Below are 18318 nucleotides of genomic sequence, written 5' to 3' on the forward strand. Positions count from 1 at the left end.
GGTCTTTCTGTAGCTCTCCACAGGTGGCTCTTGGACAACTCTTCTGATAATTCTTTTCACTTCTCTGTCTGAAATCTTGCGGGGAGCACCTGGTCGTGGCCGGTTTATGGTGAAACAATGTTCTTTTCACTTCCGGAATATGGCCACAACAGTGCTCACTGGAACCTTCAGTGGTTTAGAAATTCTTCTGTAACAAATGCCATCAGTATATTTTGCAACAATAAAGTTACGAAGGTCTTGAGAGAGCTCACTTGTTTTACCCATCATGAGATGTTTCTTGTGTGGCACCTTGGTAATAAGACACCTTTTTATAGGCCATCCTAGCAGGTCTGCTTTTTAAGTACTCATAGATTTCAGCTGGTGTCATGACTTTCCATGGCTTTTTGCACCTCTCTTTCTTCATGTGTTCAATACTTTTTCCTGTGTCATTTCCCATTAATACACATAATTTATAGACATCTATGGTTTGATTTCTTTGCATGTGTGGACTGGACGGGTTGTTACCGACATCTGGTGAGAATTTCATGTCAATAGCACCTTTAGAAATGTATTTACTTAGAAAATTGATGATACTCATTTCACCTGCTGTATGTGTTAGCTCTGCACATGGGTTCAAGCAGTTGTCTGCATTTCCTGTCCTGTCATGGGTTTATTCCCACCACTCTGCCTCTTCTCCGTTTATCGTCCTGACACTGCTCATATCTACCACCTGTCCGGGTATATTGTTAAAGTCAAATGTATTTCTATTGTATTTTACAACGCAATTTGTCACAAAGCAGATTTCCAAACGCTTGTGTCCAGATTTCTAATGAGCTAAGCCAGTGGTGAGCATGGCAAGTCAAAGGAGACAAATGATCGCTGAAGCAGGTGGCTGACATGAGTTATGGGCTGCTGTAGAAGAACGGCTGATAGTGGCCCAGAAAAGGCACTCTTAGGAAGGGATTCTAATTACATGTATCCTAACTGAAAAACTCCGCGTCTTGTCTATCAGTTGGGCCACTGAAAGATTAGAGGGAGTTTGAGTGAAGAATCAAATAAATGACAGGCTGAGTCTAGGTGCTGAGTCATGACGAAGATAGTCAGTAATTATTGGCATGATATATGCGGGCCTATTGTTCCTGCCATGTGACAGCCCTTTGAAGTCTTTCCCTTATGAAGAATAACATACCCACAACCACACTGCGCCATTAGCAGCGCCAATCTCACGGCGCTTTGGAAAAATGCATACAAAATGGTGGAGGGAAAAAAAAAGAGTTTTGCAGTGCAATCTCCAGATTGCTTTGAAGATTGACTAGGCTTCTTAAATTCACATTCAGTCATCCAGTCTGTCGGTGTGACAAAAAACTTTGCAATGGATAGCAAAGGAACTTTTCTGTTCATGACATGCAGTGCCTTCAGACGTGATGGGGCTGAATTGCCTCCAACGGCTGGCTGGAAACTACTACACTGTTCTGATTTACCCCACCACTTCACTTCAGCCACGTCAAAGCCCACGTGACTCAGTCAGACACATTCAGATCTCTGCCTTCTCTGTTAATGCTGTCTGCTACCTTCCTAATTTACCGCCCCTCTGTCAGTTCACGTGATTAGACCCGCTGACGTCACATGACCACCTCGGCTCAGGGTGCTAACGAGACACAGTCGGAGTGTCAGCTGTTCTTGAATTGGTTACCACAGCTCCATGGTGCTTTACTACACAGTTGACTGCGCTGAACAGAACAAAAATCTTCAGTGGAATGAGAGACTCTTTCCTGATACTTTCCTGATCTGTTTACACTCGAATGCATATCGGAGAGCTTGAACTTGTAAAATGGGTGAAGACTTGTAAAGACGTGTGTGAAGGTGGACGTGCGCCCATCAGACTCTGACACTGCGAACCACATACTGCGATTTGAGCACAGAAACGCCCAACGCTTCCAAAAGAATGGAATGGGAACGAGGACGCAACACCGAGGAGCAGACATGGTCAGGAAACCCGTGAGGGTCTTTTGCTCTCTCACCTGACAGACCGCCCACATCCATCTTCTTCAGGTTTTTGGCTTCCAGAATGACAACGGTCAGCTTGCCAGCAGTGGGCACATAACGCAGGGAAAAACAAATGTCCCCAAGCTTCTCTTGCTGTGGGTAATGGGAGAAAGAGGAGGGTCAGTAGACAGCGGCTGGCAGTGCATTACAGACGTGAGACACTAGTAAGGTCTGATATTAAGACTTTAAGACCTGCTTCTCTCGTCAGAATTACTGGCAAATAAATACATAAGTACAAGAGCACTAAAGTTGTGCCGATTGTTATCGGGCTTGTTGCCGTTCTGGGGATCGTCGATAGGCACTGTAGTGGGGGAGCATAAGGGCAATTTGTGACTGGCACTGTGCGTAATTGTTTTTCATACGTGAACACGTGTACATGTCACAGGCATGAGCAGGCCTAGGGCATGTTCATTAATATGCATGAAACAGAGAGGGCAATGGACAGGAGGGAAAGGTTAACATTTTGGCTCTAATTTGAACTGATTCATGCAATATTCCACACAACAAACCGTCAGTTTCTTTCTCGTTAGAAGGTCATTAAATTACATTACAAACTCTCCAAAGGTTTCCATCTTCTTTGTAAATTCTTCTGTAAATAAATTTGATCAAATATTGTGCTGGAATAAACAAAATAATTGAATTTCCACATTGAACAATGAACATCTAAGGTGATCAAATGTGTTGTAAGTTCTTCTACTGCTATTTTTTTGCTCTTCTTTAAACTCAGAAATCGCACATGCTATGGGCTGCGCAGGGAAACGCTACTCCCAGGAAACCCCCCTGCAAGCAGGCCACTCTAATTTCTCACTCCTCTCATGTCCGCCGGGAGTGACACAGTGCCTGTGCCCTCTTAATTACGTAACTTCAATTCGCTATCGGACAATTCACATGCGGAACAGGTGTGACAGAGGAATTGAACTGCTGGTTCGATGTTTGGTGCACTCCAGCCGGAGGAGGTTCAATTCTGCTGTGGTGGTACTTGGTCTGACATAGTCTGGTTACTGTTCAAAGACTAGTAGAAAGCCCGAGAGACTTTAGGCATTTGTTACTTATTACTTATTTGTTACTTATTAGTAGATCACGAATTAGTAGGGAATTTAAACCTATGTCTTTCTCGTTGAGGAATTCAAGATATCAAGATATCAAGATTAGCTTTATATTGACAATGTGGCTTGTTTCCATCTCTCGTGAGTACTGTGTTTCTCACAGCTTACCCAGTAGTCAAACGCAACCTTTCCTGCGTGCAGATAATCTTCACCACCCCCCACCCCCCAAACCCGCAAGTAGAGTGATAATTAACCTTTACATAAACCAACCATGCCACAAAAACAAGGTTCCCCTGACAACCACTTCCTAAATGCTATACACCATGACATTTACCGTGAAAATTGAATTTCCTGAACCAGTGCATGGGAAGTCTCACCTTTATTAATAGCAGTGTGGCATCGGCAGCTGATTAACTGATGTTTTGTGACAGATGGATTCTTAATATAATGCTGAGAGCTCTTTGAAGGATATATATTGTATTAGCTCACTGTACATTTATAGACGATCTTACTGGAACAACGCTACTTGTCACTATGGCTTTCCTGACATCACTGTCCCAAACCAGTAATGTAAAGAAATTTCATTTTCATTGGAACAGCAGTGGCAGTATTTAAATGCCAAGCCTCCACTCTCCATCAAACATTGGGTTTGCTTTGTGTGAGCATTGGAAAGGATCTAGAACATTCTCCCCCTATTCACAGTGACCATCTGGCTTGTAGGTTCTTAAACGTAACACTACAGACACAACAGAAGGTTACTGTTGTAGGTCAGTATGCCCAAAGACACTCTGGGCAACTATTGTGCCTTGTATGCCAAGCAATTAAGACTACTGGAATGGGACACCAAAATCAGAAACCATAATAATAGCCACAACTATGGTCTGTGGTCTGTGCCTTTGCTTACTGAGCGCTTGAGCCTTGCAGTAAATTGAGGCAACGCTACCGATATACAATAAAATGGCACCACGACAGGTTCTTACTTCTTCTTTCTCAGCACTCTGCAAATCTCGCCACTCCTCAGTAACATGGCTGAAGTCCACCTTGTTCATGGGCACCTTGACATCACCAATGGCGTCATGTTTGGAAAAGCGGTCGAAGTCATACATCGTCATCACCAGGGTCTTCCCTCCCAGCTCTGTGTAAGGAACCTGAGCAGCAGAGGACCGAGATCACACTGACACCTCGCTTAACTCTGAGAAAGAGGAATTGTGGGAAACCTGACTTTTTTTTTTCTTGGTGTGTGCTTAAATTTGTCTCATTCGGTGTAATCATAGTCACGGCAGGTGCAATCAAATGAAAGTGATTGCATTTGGTGGCAGAAAAATGGCCATACGGCGAAGTGAGTTTGACACATCACTCACCCCCATGGAAATGCAATCAAAGCCAAATCATCTGGTTCACACCTCAGTATTCATGAGGGAGTGAGAGGTGCTCATTTGCAGCTCAACACACTGCAGTAAGTTTCTCTCAGGAAACTGCATTTCTGCATGTGTGTTGTGTGTTTGAGTGTGTGTGTGTGTGTGTGTGTGTTTGAGATTTGAGTACCTGGCTCATGACATTATACAATAATCACATCTTTTTTAGACAGTCCTTATCTGCTGCACAGATGCAGGAATGAAACAGTTTCCTGCTGTGGTCATGTCTGTCTGTGCCTGCCTGCGTGTGTGTGTGTGCGTGTGTGTGTGTGTGATTTGATTCTTGATTGCCTCCAATTGAGCTGTCTTTCAGACAAAACTCATTATACGAGGGAATTGTTTCAACATGGTGACAAAGTGCTTGACTGTCCAGGAGAGAGATAAGGCACCATGGTGGGGTTGCTATTTTGTCCTTCTCTCTTTCTCTCTCTCTCTCTCTCTCTCTCTCTCTCTCTCTTTCTCTCTCTCTCTTTCTTTCTCTCTCTCTTTCTCTCTCTCCTTCACACACACACACACACACACACACACACACACACACACACACACACACAGACCACTCAGCTAGCTCACTTGCTCGTATATTTCAATAACTGAAGCAAGATTATCTTGGTGAAATATTATTAATAGTGAAATGTCAAAAGTTTTGTGGGTGCAGAAATAAAAATGTCATCAAAAAGATGAACTTTTGTTTTTATTTACAACAATAAAATGTAATTAAATCTAATAAAAATTATAAAAAAATGTAAATAACTTAGATCTGCTTGAATTTGAAAGTGCATCATATTCTGTGGATATTTTAATTTTATATTATATATATATCCAGTTTGTCCCACAAGTTCTGAATTTTAGGATATTCTATTTTTATATGCAGTGGATTCTCCATAAACATAACTTAAATACAAAAATGCAGATACTTAGAAAGTACTTCGTTACGCTCCATCAACGATTTCATTCTGTATTCAACAGGACCTATGAATCATGAATACAAGAGCCCTTCATATTAAACCAATAGGGTTATGGTGTGTAGGTCTAACTGTATATTTTCACTTTCTACCATTTGCCTTTACATGCTGAGAGCAAAATCTCAGATCCTAAAACAATTTGTGTCTTTTAATGTCAATCTCATCAACAAAACAAATTAACACTGTTTTTAAGGGTGAAGAATAGAAAAACACCCTTTAACCAAAACATACAATCATTATTTAACCAATCACCATTTGGTCAAAATATGGACAAACATCTGTTACTATTTACCTCCACTTAACTCTATTTGCACTGTTAATATAATAAACTGCTCAAACTAAAATGAGACTGCCTCAAAATAACCCACCTGCAGAGGGTCTACTGCTACATCTGTGTGAATTCATAATAGCTCTGGGGCTTTTATGTGCTTCAATCTATCACATGCTTGTTACTGCGCCAGCTGCTTGCAGTTCAAATGAACCATATTGTGCAGGAGACTTTCAGTGCGAACCACAGCAGGCCAGCGACCTTGAGAAGCCTGTGGGGGTCGGGTCCGCCTCCCCTCTGAGGTGCGGCCTACCTTAAAGGTGAACTGCTCGTTGAACGTCGGGTTTAGGGTCTTCCTGTGCACCTTGGTCTCGAACTTCTTCTTTTTGTCAGGCAGCAGGTAGACCTTCACATAAGGGTCGGACGTGCCACCCATGTCCATGGCAGGCAACTCGGCTGCCTGGATGATCCCAACTATGAGCTGAAGGTCAAAGGTCAAAGGTCAAACACTTGCGATTTAAGTATTAGCATTTAGATCCCATTATCTCACCACCAGTGTTTTAGAAATGTAAGTAGCAAAGTAGCAGCCTCAAGTGGACATGTTAAAAGGTGACTGAGATGAACTACTAGTAAACAAAAGATATGTTGTTGCACAATGACTAATAGAATCACCTCTATGATATATAATCCCATGCACTTATTGGATTGGAATAGTTACTGGAATTTGGAACAGGGCATGACTAGAGCTGTTGGCATTTCTCATAACATTGTGTGAGGCACTTCAAACTTGGCCTTTCTGGTATCCGCTCTTTGCATGATTGACTCTTTGGCAGGGTGAGTCCCTTTCTTCATCCTCTCTGACAGGAAGTGCCTCACCCTGGTTTCCTCATCGCTAAGCGTTCATCTGTATGCATGGCAGCCACACCAAAGTGTAAGACAGCTTCTCGTACTGCACCATGGGCCTCTGTGCTGATGCTATTCAGACAGACTCAGGCTTGGAGAGCCAATCAGGGTCGGTGGGTCAGGCACAGGGCTTCCTCTTCAGGCCAGTTATTGAGCAGTAGGCCCCGAGGCTGAGGCCTTATGGACCTGCCCATCTTTACGAAGCCATCTTAGCTTCCTGGGGCCCTGTGGTCAGTCAATCATCCTCCAATCAACCTGCCATCGCTTTTGCCTGCTTAAAGATGCAGGTCACTCAGCCCTGGAGACCACACACTTTACTGCTTCCTCTTTGTGCTCGCTCTCTCTCTCTCTCTCTCTCTCTCTCTGTCTCTCTCCCTCTCTCTTACCTCCTCTCTTCCTCTGTTTCTCTTTTTCTCCAGCTGTCATACTTGGACAGGATTGCAGCAAGGATCAGTGTCACTTGGTAAAAAGCAGCCAAGGAAATGGCAGGCGGTGCCAAGATGCAGGATTTAGTTCCCAGCCTATCACACTGCCCTTGGGAACAGTTTTGCTGTGATGTTCTTTTTTTATTACATAGTAATACAAAATCTACACAGGGACCCTCAGTGGTGGGGTCCTGCACGTACCTGATAAAGGCAGTGTGTGTAGAGTAATATTCTGTGCACAAAACACACACACACATATTGTTACACCTCACATTGAGTATACACATTTTACCAACACACACCACTCACATCTCATGAACAAATATAGCCACACAAGATGAACAAGGTAAAGAGTTTGCTCATTTCTAAATGCTTATGTCACTGCAGTCATGGGTACATATGTTAGTATGTAGCCCTAAAGCATTATGGGATATGCTTATCAAGAAAGAACCAATGACAAAAGAATCTCTTCCTTCACTCAGGATTATCCGTCACTGTACGCGAGTTCTTCAGATTTTACCATAGACAGAAATATGTTGTCAATTAGCTTTCAGAACAGATACTGTATTGTTAGCTGGCATTGAGGTGACCGTCAGTGTGTATATTAGATTTCAGCAGAAATGTTGAGAGAGCATCCTTCACCACACACTTTCATACATGGTGCCATCACTGAGCAGACAAAATTCCCTCTACATTCAGATACTGTATTATCTAAAAAAAAGGATGATGAGAACAGATGTCTGACAAAAACCAGGTTGATTCCAAAAAGGGGAAAAAAAAATCACAATTTGTGCATCCCTGTTACATGTTATATGTAAATGTAACCATTTTTTTCTTGACCTATTTTCTTAACAAATTTTAAATAGCAAATATTTCTGCATTTCATTAAATATTTAATACTTAATAATCTGTATAATCTGTGTAAACGTTGCCATAACAATGTTATTGTTCTTTAAGAACTGTGTTTCAGTGGTTGATACTTCGGTCCAGTGCTAGATCTTATCCCAAAAGCCCAGAAGAATAAAACTGAATAAAACAGAACAAAATAAAAGCTTGTTTAAAACACTTCAGAGATATAACATTTCATGTCTAAAGTGTAGGAGTGCTGGAATACAGCAGCCCACAGAATATCACAGAAAGTGTGCCATTCAAAATAAGTGATTATAACAGTTCATTTATTTTAAAAATTCAGCTTTGGTTGTCCATCTAAATGGATTCAGAGGACTATTGTGGGACAAACAACAAACAATGAGTCAAACCAACAAACACTCCTGACACCCCCCACCCCCACCCCCGTACATGTGGAAGCAGTTGAGTTAAGTGCATGTGCCAAATAAAAAAAAAAAAGCTTTTTATCTAGCTACCCTGAATATTTTCTGCATATCGTCGTCCGTTATTAGCTGTGGCAGAGACAGACAGAAGTGCGGGCACTTTTAACAAACGTTCAAAAGTTTCAAAGCTTGACAAGAGGCAACAAGCTAGCCAACACTCTCGGGACTTTTCCCATCACCCATCATAACCCGCACTGGCGCTGCAGGCCATGGACGCAGCACGCGCCTGATGCAGAGGTAAGGCGGCTTGGCTTCATTGAAGAACCACAGCTACACTGCCTCCTCTCAGCAGGTAGGCTGCACGCAATCCGTCTGCAGAAGGTTGGGTTCTGCCAGCTGAATTGGTGGTGAGGGAAATTTGAGGTGGAAGCACCTTTTTAGAAGAACACGTGTGTTTCTAGTTTGCTGTGCGGTGTAAACGGTGCCGATATGGCAGGAGCTCCTCGCACATCTTTCTAGGCATACATGCGCTGATAAATAAAGCCTCAAATGTCCTGCCTGCGTTATCTGATCGCTGCTTTTCCCGTTTCTGTCTTGCATATTTTTCCTCCTTCCCCTCGTGGCCGCAGAAGGCTAACCCACGTGGCTGGTTAATGCAGCATGCGTCCCCCATGTGCCGCGTGCCTTTGTTCCCCTTCTGTACCCACCTACCCTGCTCAGCTGGGCTGGAAAAGCTAGATTACCCTTAAACAATGGCCGAGCACACTGGAGCCCCGTCACCTTCCTGCTGTGGTGCTATCGCTCTCTCCGTCCCTCCTCTTTACATCACATCATGACTCTTTTATTCAGTTTTTTTTTTGGGGGGGGGGGGGAGGGGTGTTACAGTGGGTTCCTGTGCACTGTGGTGGGGTTTGTGTTGTGTGTGTGTGTGTGTGGCAGCTTTGAGTAGAACCTGGGTTATGCTACTGCCTGAGTAGGTTTAGGTGTGCTGTTACTGGGTGGACCAGTGAAAGAGCTTTTCTGCGTCTGAACTGGTTGATAGCAAGAACGTGTCAACCACATGTGCACGGAGCTGATCTCAGAAGTCGTCTCTGAACTGATCTCCAAATGGGGATGGGATTTGGACCATATATGATATGCATTTCCTTGATCAAGAATCCTACATACTGTGGTGCATAACATCTGGTTTTTCAGGATGAGTACCAGTAGCACTCGGTTTCAATGGAGTAGTACTTACCTCTACTAGAAAACCAAGGTGAACAGGCAAAGCTACGGTGAGAGTCTGCGATGATTCTGCTAGAGAATGAATGCTGTGGCGTGGCATGGCTAAGTGTATAACCAGCTGTGTGCTGCCACTTTAGTTAAACTCAGGGGAAAAAAAACAAGCAATCACACCTTGTAAAAGCATAGTTTGAGTTTGTGACTGATGGCTGAGTGTGTGTGCGTGCATGATGGCTCAGAAACCATAATCTGACTCCGTCAGGTGAGGATTTTTTGCTGGTGGTGCCAGTATGCTCCACATTCATCCACTGCCTCAGTGATGCCCCAGCTCATGTTGGTCAGGAAGACATTCATCAGCTCCTCGGAGAAGCAGAGAATCTCAGCTGATTCCGTGCTTTATTAAGGACAAGTGAGAGGTCTCGCTCAGAAGTGAAGACAACCAGTGTGCTTTTGTACTGTTGCTGACAGTACAGAGAAATGGAATTCTCTGTATTTCTGAAGGAAGGCGCTTCACATCATGCTGCAGAAATAGACGGTGTTTTCACCTTTGGAAATGTTTGGAGAATGTTCAAAATATTCAGAATTTCGTTCTTTATGTGTCTTCATTCAAAAGATTTGACGTTTACTGAAGTTCGGAACTTGGCCTCCACAGTGGTTGTTTCAGAGTCAAATATCAGAGTGAGCAGAGTGCCCCTCAGAATGCCAACATGTTGAAGGATAAGATGTGTGCACAAAAACATTAAGACCAATTAAGACCAAACGGCCATTTGATCAGAATCTTCAGAAAGAAATGAGTCAATAGACCAACAGACAACAGAGTGAACTTACTTACGAACAGGGCTGCTTACAAAAGCCTTCCCACATATCCCCAGACACAGAGAGAACACTCCTGACCCTTACCATATTCTCTGTGAAATTGTAATCCAGGGAGTATTGTAATTTGCCCAGTTTCTCTTGCTCCTTGGGCTCGCTCTCCTTCTCAGACTCCGTCAGCCCTGTTTCCACTTCATCCTCATCCTTCAGGGCCTGAAGGAAACAGCCACCAAGAGTCAGTCGGGGTGGCACGCTGCCCCGGCACCGCCCGGTCTCGCCCGGTCTCGCCTGCCCACCCGCTGCTGAGCCGCGGGTCTGCCGTACGGGCCGGTCTGCTCCTGCATTGAGCCTCACTTAAAAGGGGGGCAAGCGCTAAGAAACACCACAGCAGTTAATACGGGCACATGCTCTGTGACGGACAGACCTCAGGCTGTGAACCCTGCCCGCCAACCCCCACCCCAGTGACAGTCTGTGGGTGTCTAGACTACGCATGTGGTGGGAGGGGCAGACCAGTAATTTGCAGAATGATGAGTGCGATGGGTGCAAGTAGTGTGGCATTGGAAAAGAGAAACTCAAACTTTGTAGTTCGTTCTAATTAAAAAAAAATTCTTATTGAATAAGTCTGTTATTGTAGACAGGCCAGTGTCTGTCCTAAACAAAATCAGTGTGTGTGGGTTGAGGTGTGTGTGGGTGTGTCCCTGGCTATCATGAGTGAGTAGCTGTGTGCTAGGAGGTCTCAAGCATGCGGTTGATGAGCCAAATGCAATTCTCGGTCCATTCAGGGTGAAAGGTCAGTCTGGCTCATCAGTAAGCATGCAGGGCATTCTTGTTGTCCAGACGTGCCCTCGTATGCTAACCCCTTTCTGGCTGGAGTCACCGCTTGCATTCGGTGGCATTACTGTGGCAGTACTGTGACCCTGTAGCCGGCCACGAGGGCCGCCACGTTTATGGAAGCATTATGCATCATGCCAGCGGAAGGGAGGTGGTGTAAAGGAAATCAAAACAAAGAAACACAAACCGGACACGGACCGGTAGCGATCACGGGGCCTGTCCTCTCGGCTGTCAGGTTCATCATTGTGAGAGCAGAAAGGCTGAACAACATTGATTTGTTTTCTTTTTGGCATCATTTTGAAGCCTGGCTGACCTTAAAGGTTAGCTAATTAAGATTTTCCCAAACTCCAATACTATCAATAGCCCAAGCCAAAGTTTAGAGGCAGGAATATTTGAGCTGCCTCTAAGCATTTTGTGTGTTATACTTGCGCATATCACTGCACAAGTATAATTTGCAAATTCTACCAATTTTTTGTGCAACTTTTATGAATTTGACAGAGCCGAAACTCCAAAGGCAAAGTTGACATGGAAACAAGAATGCCATTGGCCCCTATGATGACACATCAATCAGAGACTCCAAATTACTGTTAATACATTTTTTATCAAAACTTTGAAAAGTCAAGGAAATTCTTGATTAATTTACCTTTGTCAGATTCTCTTACACATTACATATAATCTGAAAGTGACCTTATGACCAAGTTTGTTCTGAAACCAGCATGGTTTATTTCCTGTGCTTGACAACAACCAAACAGCACTAGGAAGAGAACCGGCAAGAACAAAGGTGCATGATCCAATTACGGAGACACGCCTGCTCATTCGTGCGAACAGCAGCCTGGCCAGATTAATATGGTGTAAAAAAGGTTTAAGATTGTAAATTTAAGGATTGCTCCTGCATTTATTTTGGAATTCAAATATTACAACATGAAATATTGTAAAAGGTAGGAATGATTAAGGCCAGTATAGAATTTTTATTAACCGTTAATGTATTGGGTCAATAGCAAAAGTGAAAGTTATAGAGATTTGCCAATAGAAAATAACTAAATTGAACAAAAAAAAACAAAAACGTAAGATCTGTATTTGTTAATAGTAACAAGAAATATAATACAATCTATTTGCCTCTAATATTTTTCTTGATATATATTTTCACAGTTTACAGTTGAATTTGTGTTCGATTCAAATGCTGGTTCACTAACAACCTGAGGTATTTATTTAACGGTTAAAAAAAATTATCATTTGTGATTGCACAAATCTTTTTTTCTGGTGTACGTAACTTTTGAACTATTTGCCAAGAATGGAGTCATAAGGATTTGAAGATCAAGCCGATCACTAAACTTTAAAACACATTCAGAATAATTTGCCTGGCTAGTGGCTTGAATGGCATTCTCCTCCTAGGCGTACGCTAGAGGCCAAAGTTCAAGTGTAACAAACCATTCAAAATTCAAATGAAATCTGGCAGTCTTAACCAGGAGACACAGGAATATAGCTGAAGTAAGAAATCAAAGTGGTTCAGCCTGTTCAGAAGCATACCCAAGTGCATTTTATTCATTCATTCATTCATATATATGTGCATACCCAGGGGAACACACACACACACACACACACACACACACACACACACACACACACACACACACACACACATACATACATACATATATACATACATATATACATATATATATATATATAGTGTAGATATAAATGTACTGTATGCATAGTTACATATTTCTTTCTCTACAGGAGTACATTTGCTGTCAAGAGGCTATAAAAAGGCATTGCAGCAGGCTAAAAAAGATCCAACAGCAATTGGGAACCTACCGCCAGTGCCAATCCCGAAAAGTCATCAGACAAAACATAGATAAGGAGGACATAGAAGGAAGAAACACAAATTAAAACAACCACACACAGAGGCCTCCACATGAGTTTGGGCACACCAGGAGAAATGACTGCTAACACTCTCAGACCTTCTTTACAGGCCCTTCTGCTTCCAAATGGCATCGCGTGTGCTACATAGGTCATGATTGGCGTGGTCTTCACGTAAACTGCGTTTAAATGGTTTGGTCTTTGTTAACATGTGGTTGCTTTCAGTTGCTGTTTGTTGAATGTAGGTGTTATCATTATAGCCCACAGGACAGTCAATTAATGAGAAGTCCTTGCGTCTTGGTAATTTACTACTATAATGGGTTATGATTGCGTTATAGTACATTTCTACCCATTACCAAGACAGTCCCATCCGAATGCATCATATTTCAGTAGGCTTTGACAAATATGGGTTTAGCTGTATGGAATAAACTCTAGCACAATTCAGAGCACCTATAAGGAAATCTATCTTTGATATAAGGTAATGTAGTGCCTGTGATCTAAAGTAATGTAAAGTCTGATATAAGGCAAACCTTTCAGGTATCTTTCTTTTATGTCTAGTCATGTGTGTATATGTGCGTGTATATGTTACTCTTGTAACTCTTGTACAGGTGAGTATGTGTGTGTCTAACTCAGGGTCCAAGCATACCTGGACATAAACTGTAAATTAAGGTGTCTTTTCAATTATTCAGTGTGCAGTGCAAAGTTTTGTGAGGCCATTTGAATGTAATTAGTATGCAAACCAGGGTCAGAGTGCCGGTGTTGGATAGAATTTGTGAGTGTGTCAGAAGAAAGAGGGAGTTGCTTTATTGCCCTGACTCCCCTCCCTTAATTAGCTACTGTCATTTCTCTGGGATGATACCACTTCATAGTACAGCATAATCATACGCAAGCATGACAAAAAAGTTCTTAAAAACGCGATAAAAGAAAGAGAGAAAAGAAGCAAGCCGTTTAATGTTTAATTATGAGCAACAGAGCAGGCTCTGAGCGTCTTTGTGCTAGTTACCATGCCAGGTATTCAATCCTGCAATTAAAGTCAGCAGTCAGGCAACAGCAGACATTTAACAGAAGACATTTTCTTTCTTTTTTTCCCCTTCACTCTGTCTTTCTTTGGGTGATCTCCAGTCAATCTAGATCTTACTGCTGTTTCCAGATAATGATACCAACCTGCATCATGCGGTAAGACTCTGATAGTAACGCTAGAATAGAAAGAGTATCAGCAGTGTCGTGCAATCACTGTTGTTCAGACAAGGCAAGGCTACAAAATCCAGATGCACGCTAGTAATAAAAGGTTTTTTACCTCGGTTTTGGCCCCCTCTATCACGTCCTTCATGTTAATAGCATTCTTGCCCTTGTCTTTGCACTTTTTCTTGTTCTTCTTCTTGAATATCCATTTTTTGCAGATACAGAAGCAGCAGGACACAACCAGCACGACCGCCACGAACGCAATGGCCACGATGGCCCACGACGGCACTGTGAAAGCAGAAAAAGGCACAAGAAATGACATTAGCAGAGAGCAACTGGCATACGAGCGGCTAGCAAAACTGGCTGCTGATAGGCCCTTATAGATGTACTGCATATGTAGATGGAGAACTCTATCTGCGCGCTCGAAGGAACGACAAAATCCTATTGTGCACCGGAATCCTCTGGGTGGACTTTTCTTCCCAGATCGGGCATTAATATTTTATTATGCTAATGACCAAGAGCAAAGCGCTAGCAACATCAAGGTCATGGGTCTGATCCCCAGGGAGCACGAATGCCGGGAATGCTGGGAATGTAATGAAGTTTGCTCCACACGGTGTTACATCAACCAGCAAATCCAAAGAGCTTGTTGAATTTTTGTCCGTCGAAATGAAAACGCTGCACGAAAATGCACACTTCCTGTTGCACGATACTGCAGATACAAGGACATATCAGGGGCGTGGAAAGTGCAGTCTAGTTTAGCATGTCTCCTTTAAGCAGTCAGCACTGAAAGCTGAACAAAAATGGCTACTATTAAGACAAGCCTTTGTGACTAGGCTCCACCACATTTTTTTCGAGAGGTTTTTTCTTGGCTCTGCACCATTATTGTGATAAAGGTTTCTTCCTACTGCTGATAGTGCTTTGATCAATAGAAAGGGAAGGCGCTGCTGTCTAGACACAGAAGCTTAATGATCTCGACTCAAACAGAGACGTTTAAACACTCAAGAGGACCCTCAGCCAATAACAGATGCAGGGCTTATAAACTCTCCTCGTTTAAGACTGACGCTATTGTACCAGCCACTGGCAGCAATAAGTTTGTGTCATCAAGGAGGAAGGGGATTTTTCTATATAAGGATTTCTTCTGAAGGCACAAGTTTATGCTTGGCTAGTATATGTGAGCTCGATGATGAAAGCATCCCTGTACATTCAGGCAGAACCAACAGAGCAAGTGAACTTTCCGGAGCTTTAACGGCCATTTCTAAAATCTGCTCTTTTATGCGGCTCATTGCCTTCTTATAACGGAACAAGATTCAACGAACGGGACATAAACGTTTGCTCCTGTATGCCGAGTTTAAGGCTGGCTGATGATCTTTTTCGGGTCCTGTCTTTGACTAAATACAGCTTAGCTTACAGCTTCAGCCTGCGCTGTCAGAGGAAGACAAGCTGCTGTCCTCCTCTGCACAGTGACAGGACTAACTGCCTCCTGCCAAGTGCCAAATCAGGAGATGGCTCCAAACAAAGGGATTAAAAGTAGCTGTAGCACATACATCAGCAGAGCGTAGACGAGAACGGCCCCTACTTTAGGAGAAATGCGGGGAAACGTTCCCCCTCTCCAAACGCACATGTGCACAAACCAGTTTGGCAACAGATGCTTTGGAAGAATCCCTGATTCACGGAGGCGTGCAATAATTAAGGATTCTATTCTAAAAACTCCAAACACCCGACGTGCCATGCTTCCTTTTTTTCCAGTGAGGTGGACAGACAAAGTCGCCCAGAAAAACATAGCAAATTGGGCCAGTATGTTGCAATTTGTAGAAGTGCTGCCCTAATGTGCACAGCAGAAAAGAGCGAGCAAAGAGGTATTGTGAGGTGAGCATGTACAGACGTGAAAGTGTCTTTAAGAAACAGCCTTTATTTCTTTGGTCTCCATTCTGTTTTGAAGGCTCTCAGACTTGTATGTATTTTCTTCCACCAGGGATAAATAGCATCTCTTCCCCTCTCAGGGGGCTTAGATTTACTGGCACAGGGCAGCATTTCCCTCAGTGGAGACTTAGGGGGCAAAAGCAGATGAGAGAAAAAAATCAATGTGCTGTTGACAAAATCGATATGCACTCTCGGTCCAAGGATAAACAGTGACAGATGTTGTGAAGTAGCGCTGAGTCCTCAGTCTCCCGGCCATGCCACTGCTTGCTGTGGAGATGGTGGTGGTTCCAGACTGTCCTCTTTCGTATTCTCTTGCCCTAAATGTATTTCTAGCATTAGCGTTGATCTGGAACAGGTGGAGGTAGTGGGAGGTGTTAAGGAAACCCAGCGCTCTTTTTAGCAACCCCTAAAAATACTGTCCAAAAATAAAAAGGGTGAAGACTTATTTAATTATAAATTTCACCACTTGACTGAGAGCACTGCAGCTTTAAAACTGATATCACTTCCCAGGATACACTGTCAGTTTTTAAGGCTTCAGGGATTATGGGCATGTGTATGTCTGGTAAATCCTTAAATGCAAAGCCCACTGTAACCTCATTTCCTCCTTTCTACCTCAGCCTTTTTTTTTTTTTTTTGCAAAGTTAGGCCCCCATCTCCATTTTAAATTATTTTTCAAAAATAAAATGCCAAAATAGCAAATAAATGAAGAAACTGTAGCAAAATGCACATTTGATAAGTGGAATTTGAGTGGAGTGGAATATGATTTCATGTTATTATGTTACTATCATCAATAAAATGTTTTGACAGTTTTATCAATGTGGTTAGCTCAATTTTAGACAGTGACACCACAAAAGAAGAAGAAGGCGGTTTTGACTGCAACCGAAGGTGCTGTCTCTTCCACAGCTTGCTTGAAAAGAACAAATCCCACAGCAGATCTGTGTGACAGCTGGACAGCAGCAGCCGATCTGAATGCCACTCTAGTCAATCAGTGGGTAGCTTTGGCGGGGCTGCTCTAAGAATGAGCTCCTGAGCCCATCATTAGCCATGCCACTCCCCCAAGATGCCACCCACTGATTCATGCCTGTCACTGCCCCCTGCTCTCCTCTCTGTGAGTGCTGCCGCCGCCGTCTCTGACCTGCCACCGCCCTCCGAGCTGTGCTCTGCCCCAGGTCATGGTGAGCCGCATGCGTCTGCTGCCTCAGACAGCACAGCATGTCTCCTGCTCTGAACTGCGTTTAAACCCTTTCACGAGTAAAAGCATTGATAAAGGTTGTGATGCCGCCTCATCCCTCACAGAAGTGTATTGGTTAATCCAGGTTGATGCACTCAATGAGAGGACTGTAGCATGAACCATTAGAGCATTCTGTTTCTGTGCTTCACAAACACATTGACTGTCAGTTTTGATGAAAAAAATGGATGAGAGGATGACTTCTCCTGTCACTATATATGATACAAAACACGGCATTTCTTTTGCAAGGGCTTGTCAACGGATCATAACATACGACATTAGGCCTATGATATATGAGACATGATCGACTATTACTGTATGAAAAAGGGTTAGAAAGTTAGGAGTTGATGCTAGTAAAAATGTTAACACTAGCTAGCTTGGCTAAACGTTACCCAAACTTAAAGTTTAAACGACTACCATGGTGAGACATTTTTGCAGGTATCATTGTCAAAAATGTACTGCATGCCCAGTGTGTGCTCTGGACACTGAGAGGGTGGGATGCTAAAGATCTGAACAATATTGCAACCATGCACTGATTTTACGATTGGCCTAATTTGCTCGGAGTGTTCACTGGTGCGGAAGAATGACATAGGATCACTCCCATTATCGAGTCTTCAAGAACCGGATCACTGATTCTAGATTCACTTTCCAAAACAAACAAAAACTAACCCCAAACAAAGATGTGAAGAGTTAACACAGGTTGTCAAGCCTGGGCCCCAGGCTCTAGATTCGTTTTTAGTACTTGACTAATCTAATCACTCAATTCAAGCCCTTTGTGATTTGGAGAAGACAAAATACTAAAATGTACAAAACACAGGTTGTCAACCTGTTAACACAGGTTGTTAAGCCAATCCTGGGCCCCAGGCTCTAGATTCGTTTTTAGTACTTGACTAAACTCCTCACTCAGTTCAGGCCCTTTGTGATTTGGAGAAGAAAAAATACTAA

At 43.0% G+C, this 18318-nt stretch overlaps 1 protein-coding gene across 5 annotated transcripts in view; it reads right to left on the bottom strand.

Annotated features, from left to right (window-relative positions):
- Positions 1 to 18318, bottom strand: part of syt1a (synaptotagmin Ia) — a 179448-nt gene that overhangs the window by 12283 nt on the left and 148847 nt on the right. For 3 of the 5 annotated variants that reach the window (XM_027018520.3, XM_081723095.1, XM_081723094.1), the window contains 5 exons: positions 14341 to 14513; positions 10437 to 10562; positions 6030 to 6197; positions 4052 to 4219; positions 2001 to 2118 (listed from right to left, as the gene is read on the bottom strand). In XM_027018520.3, the coding sequence (XP_026874321.3) occupies positions 2001 to 2118; positions 4052 to 4219; positions 6030 to 6197; positions 10437 to 10562; positions 14341 to 14513 (753 nt within the window). Of the gene's footprint in view, positions 1 to 2000; positions 2119 to 4051; positions 4220 to 6029; positions 6198 to 10436; positions 10563 to 12998; positions 14317 to 14340; positions 14514 to 18318 lie in introns of those variants that run through there. The other 2 variants (XM_081723096.1, XM_081723098.1) reach the window with 2 other exon arrangements.

This window comes from Electrophorus electricus, chromosome 11 (assembly GCF_041902795.1).
Source record: "Electrophorus electricus isolate QZ-2024a chromosome 11, ASM4190279v1, whole genome shotgun sequence".
In the NCBI taxonomy this organism is placed as follows: domain Eukaryota; kingdom Metazoa; phylum Chordata; class Actinopteri; order Gymnotiformes; family Gymnotidae; genus Electrophorus; species Electrophorus electricus.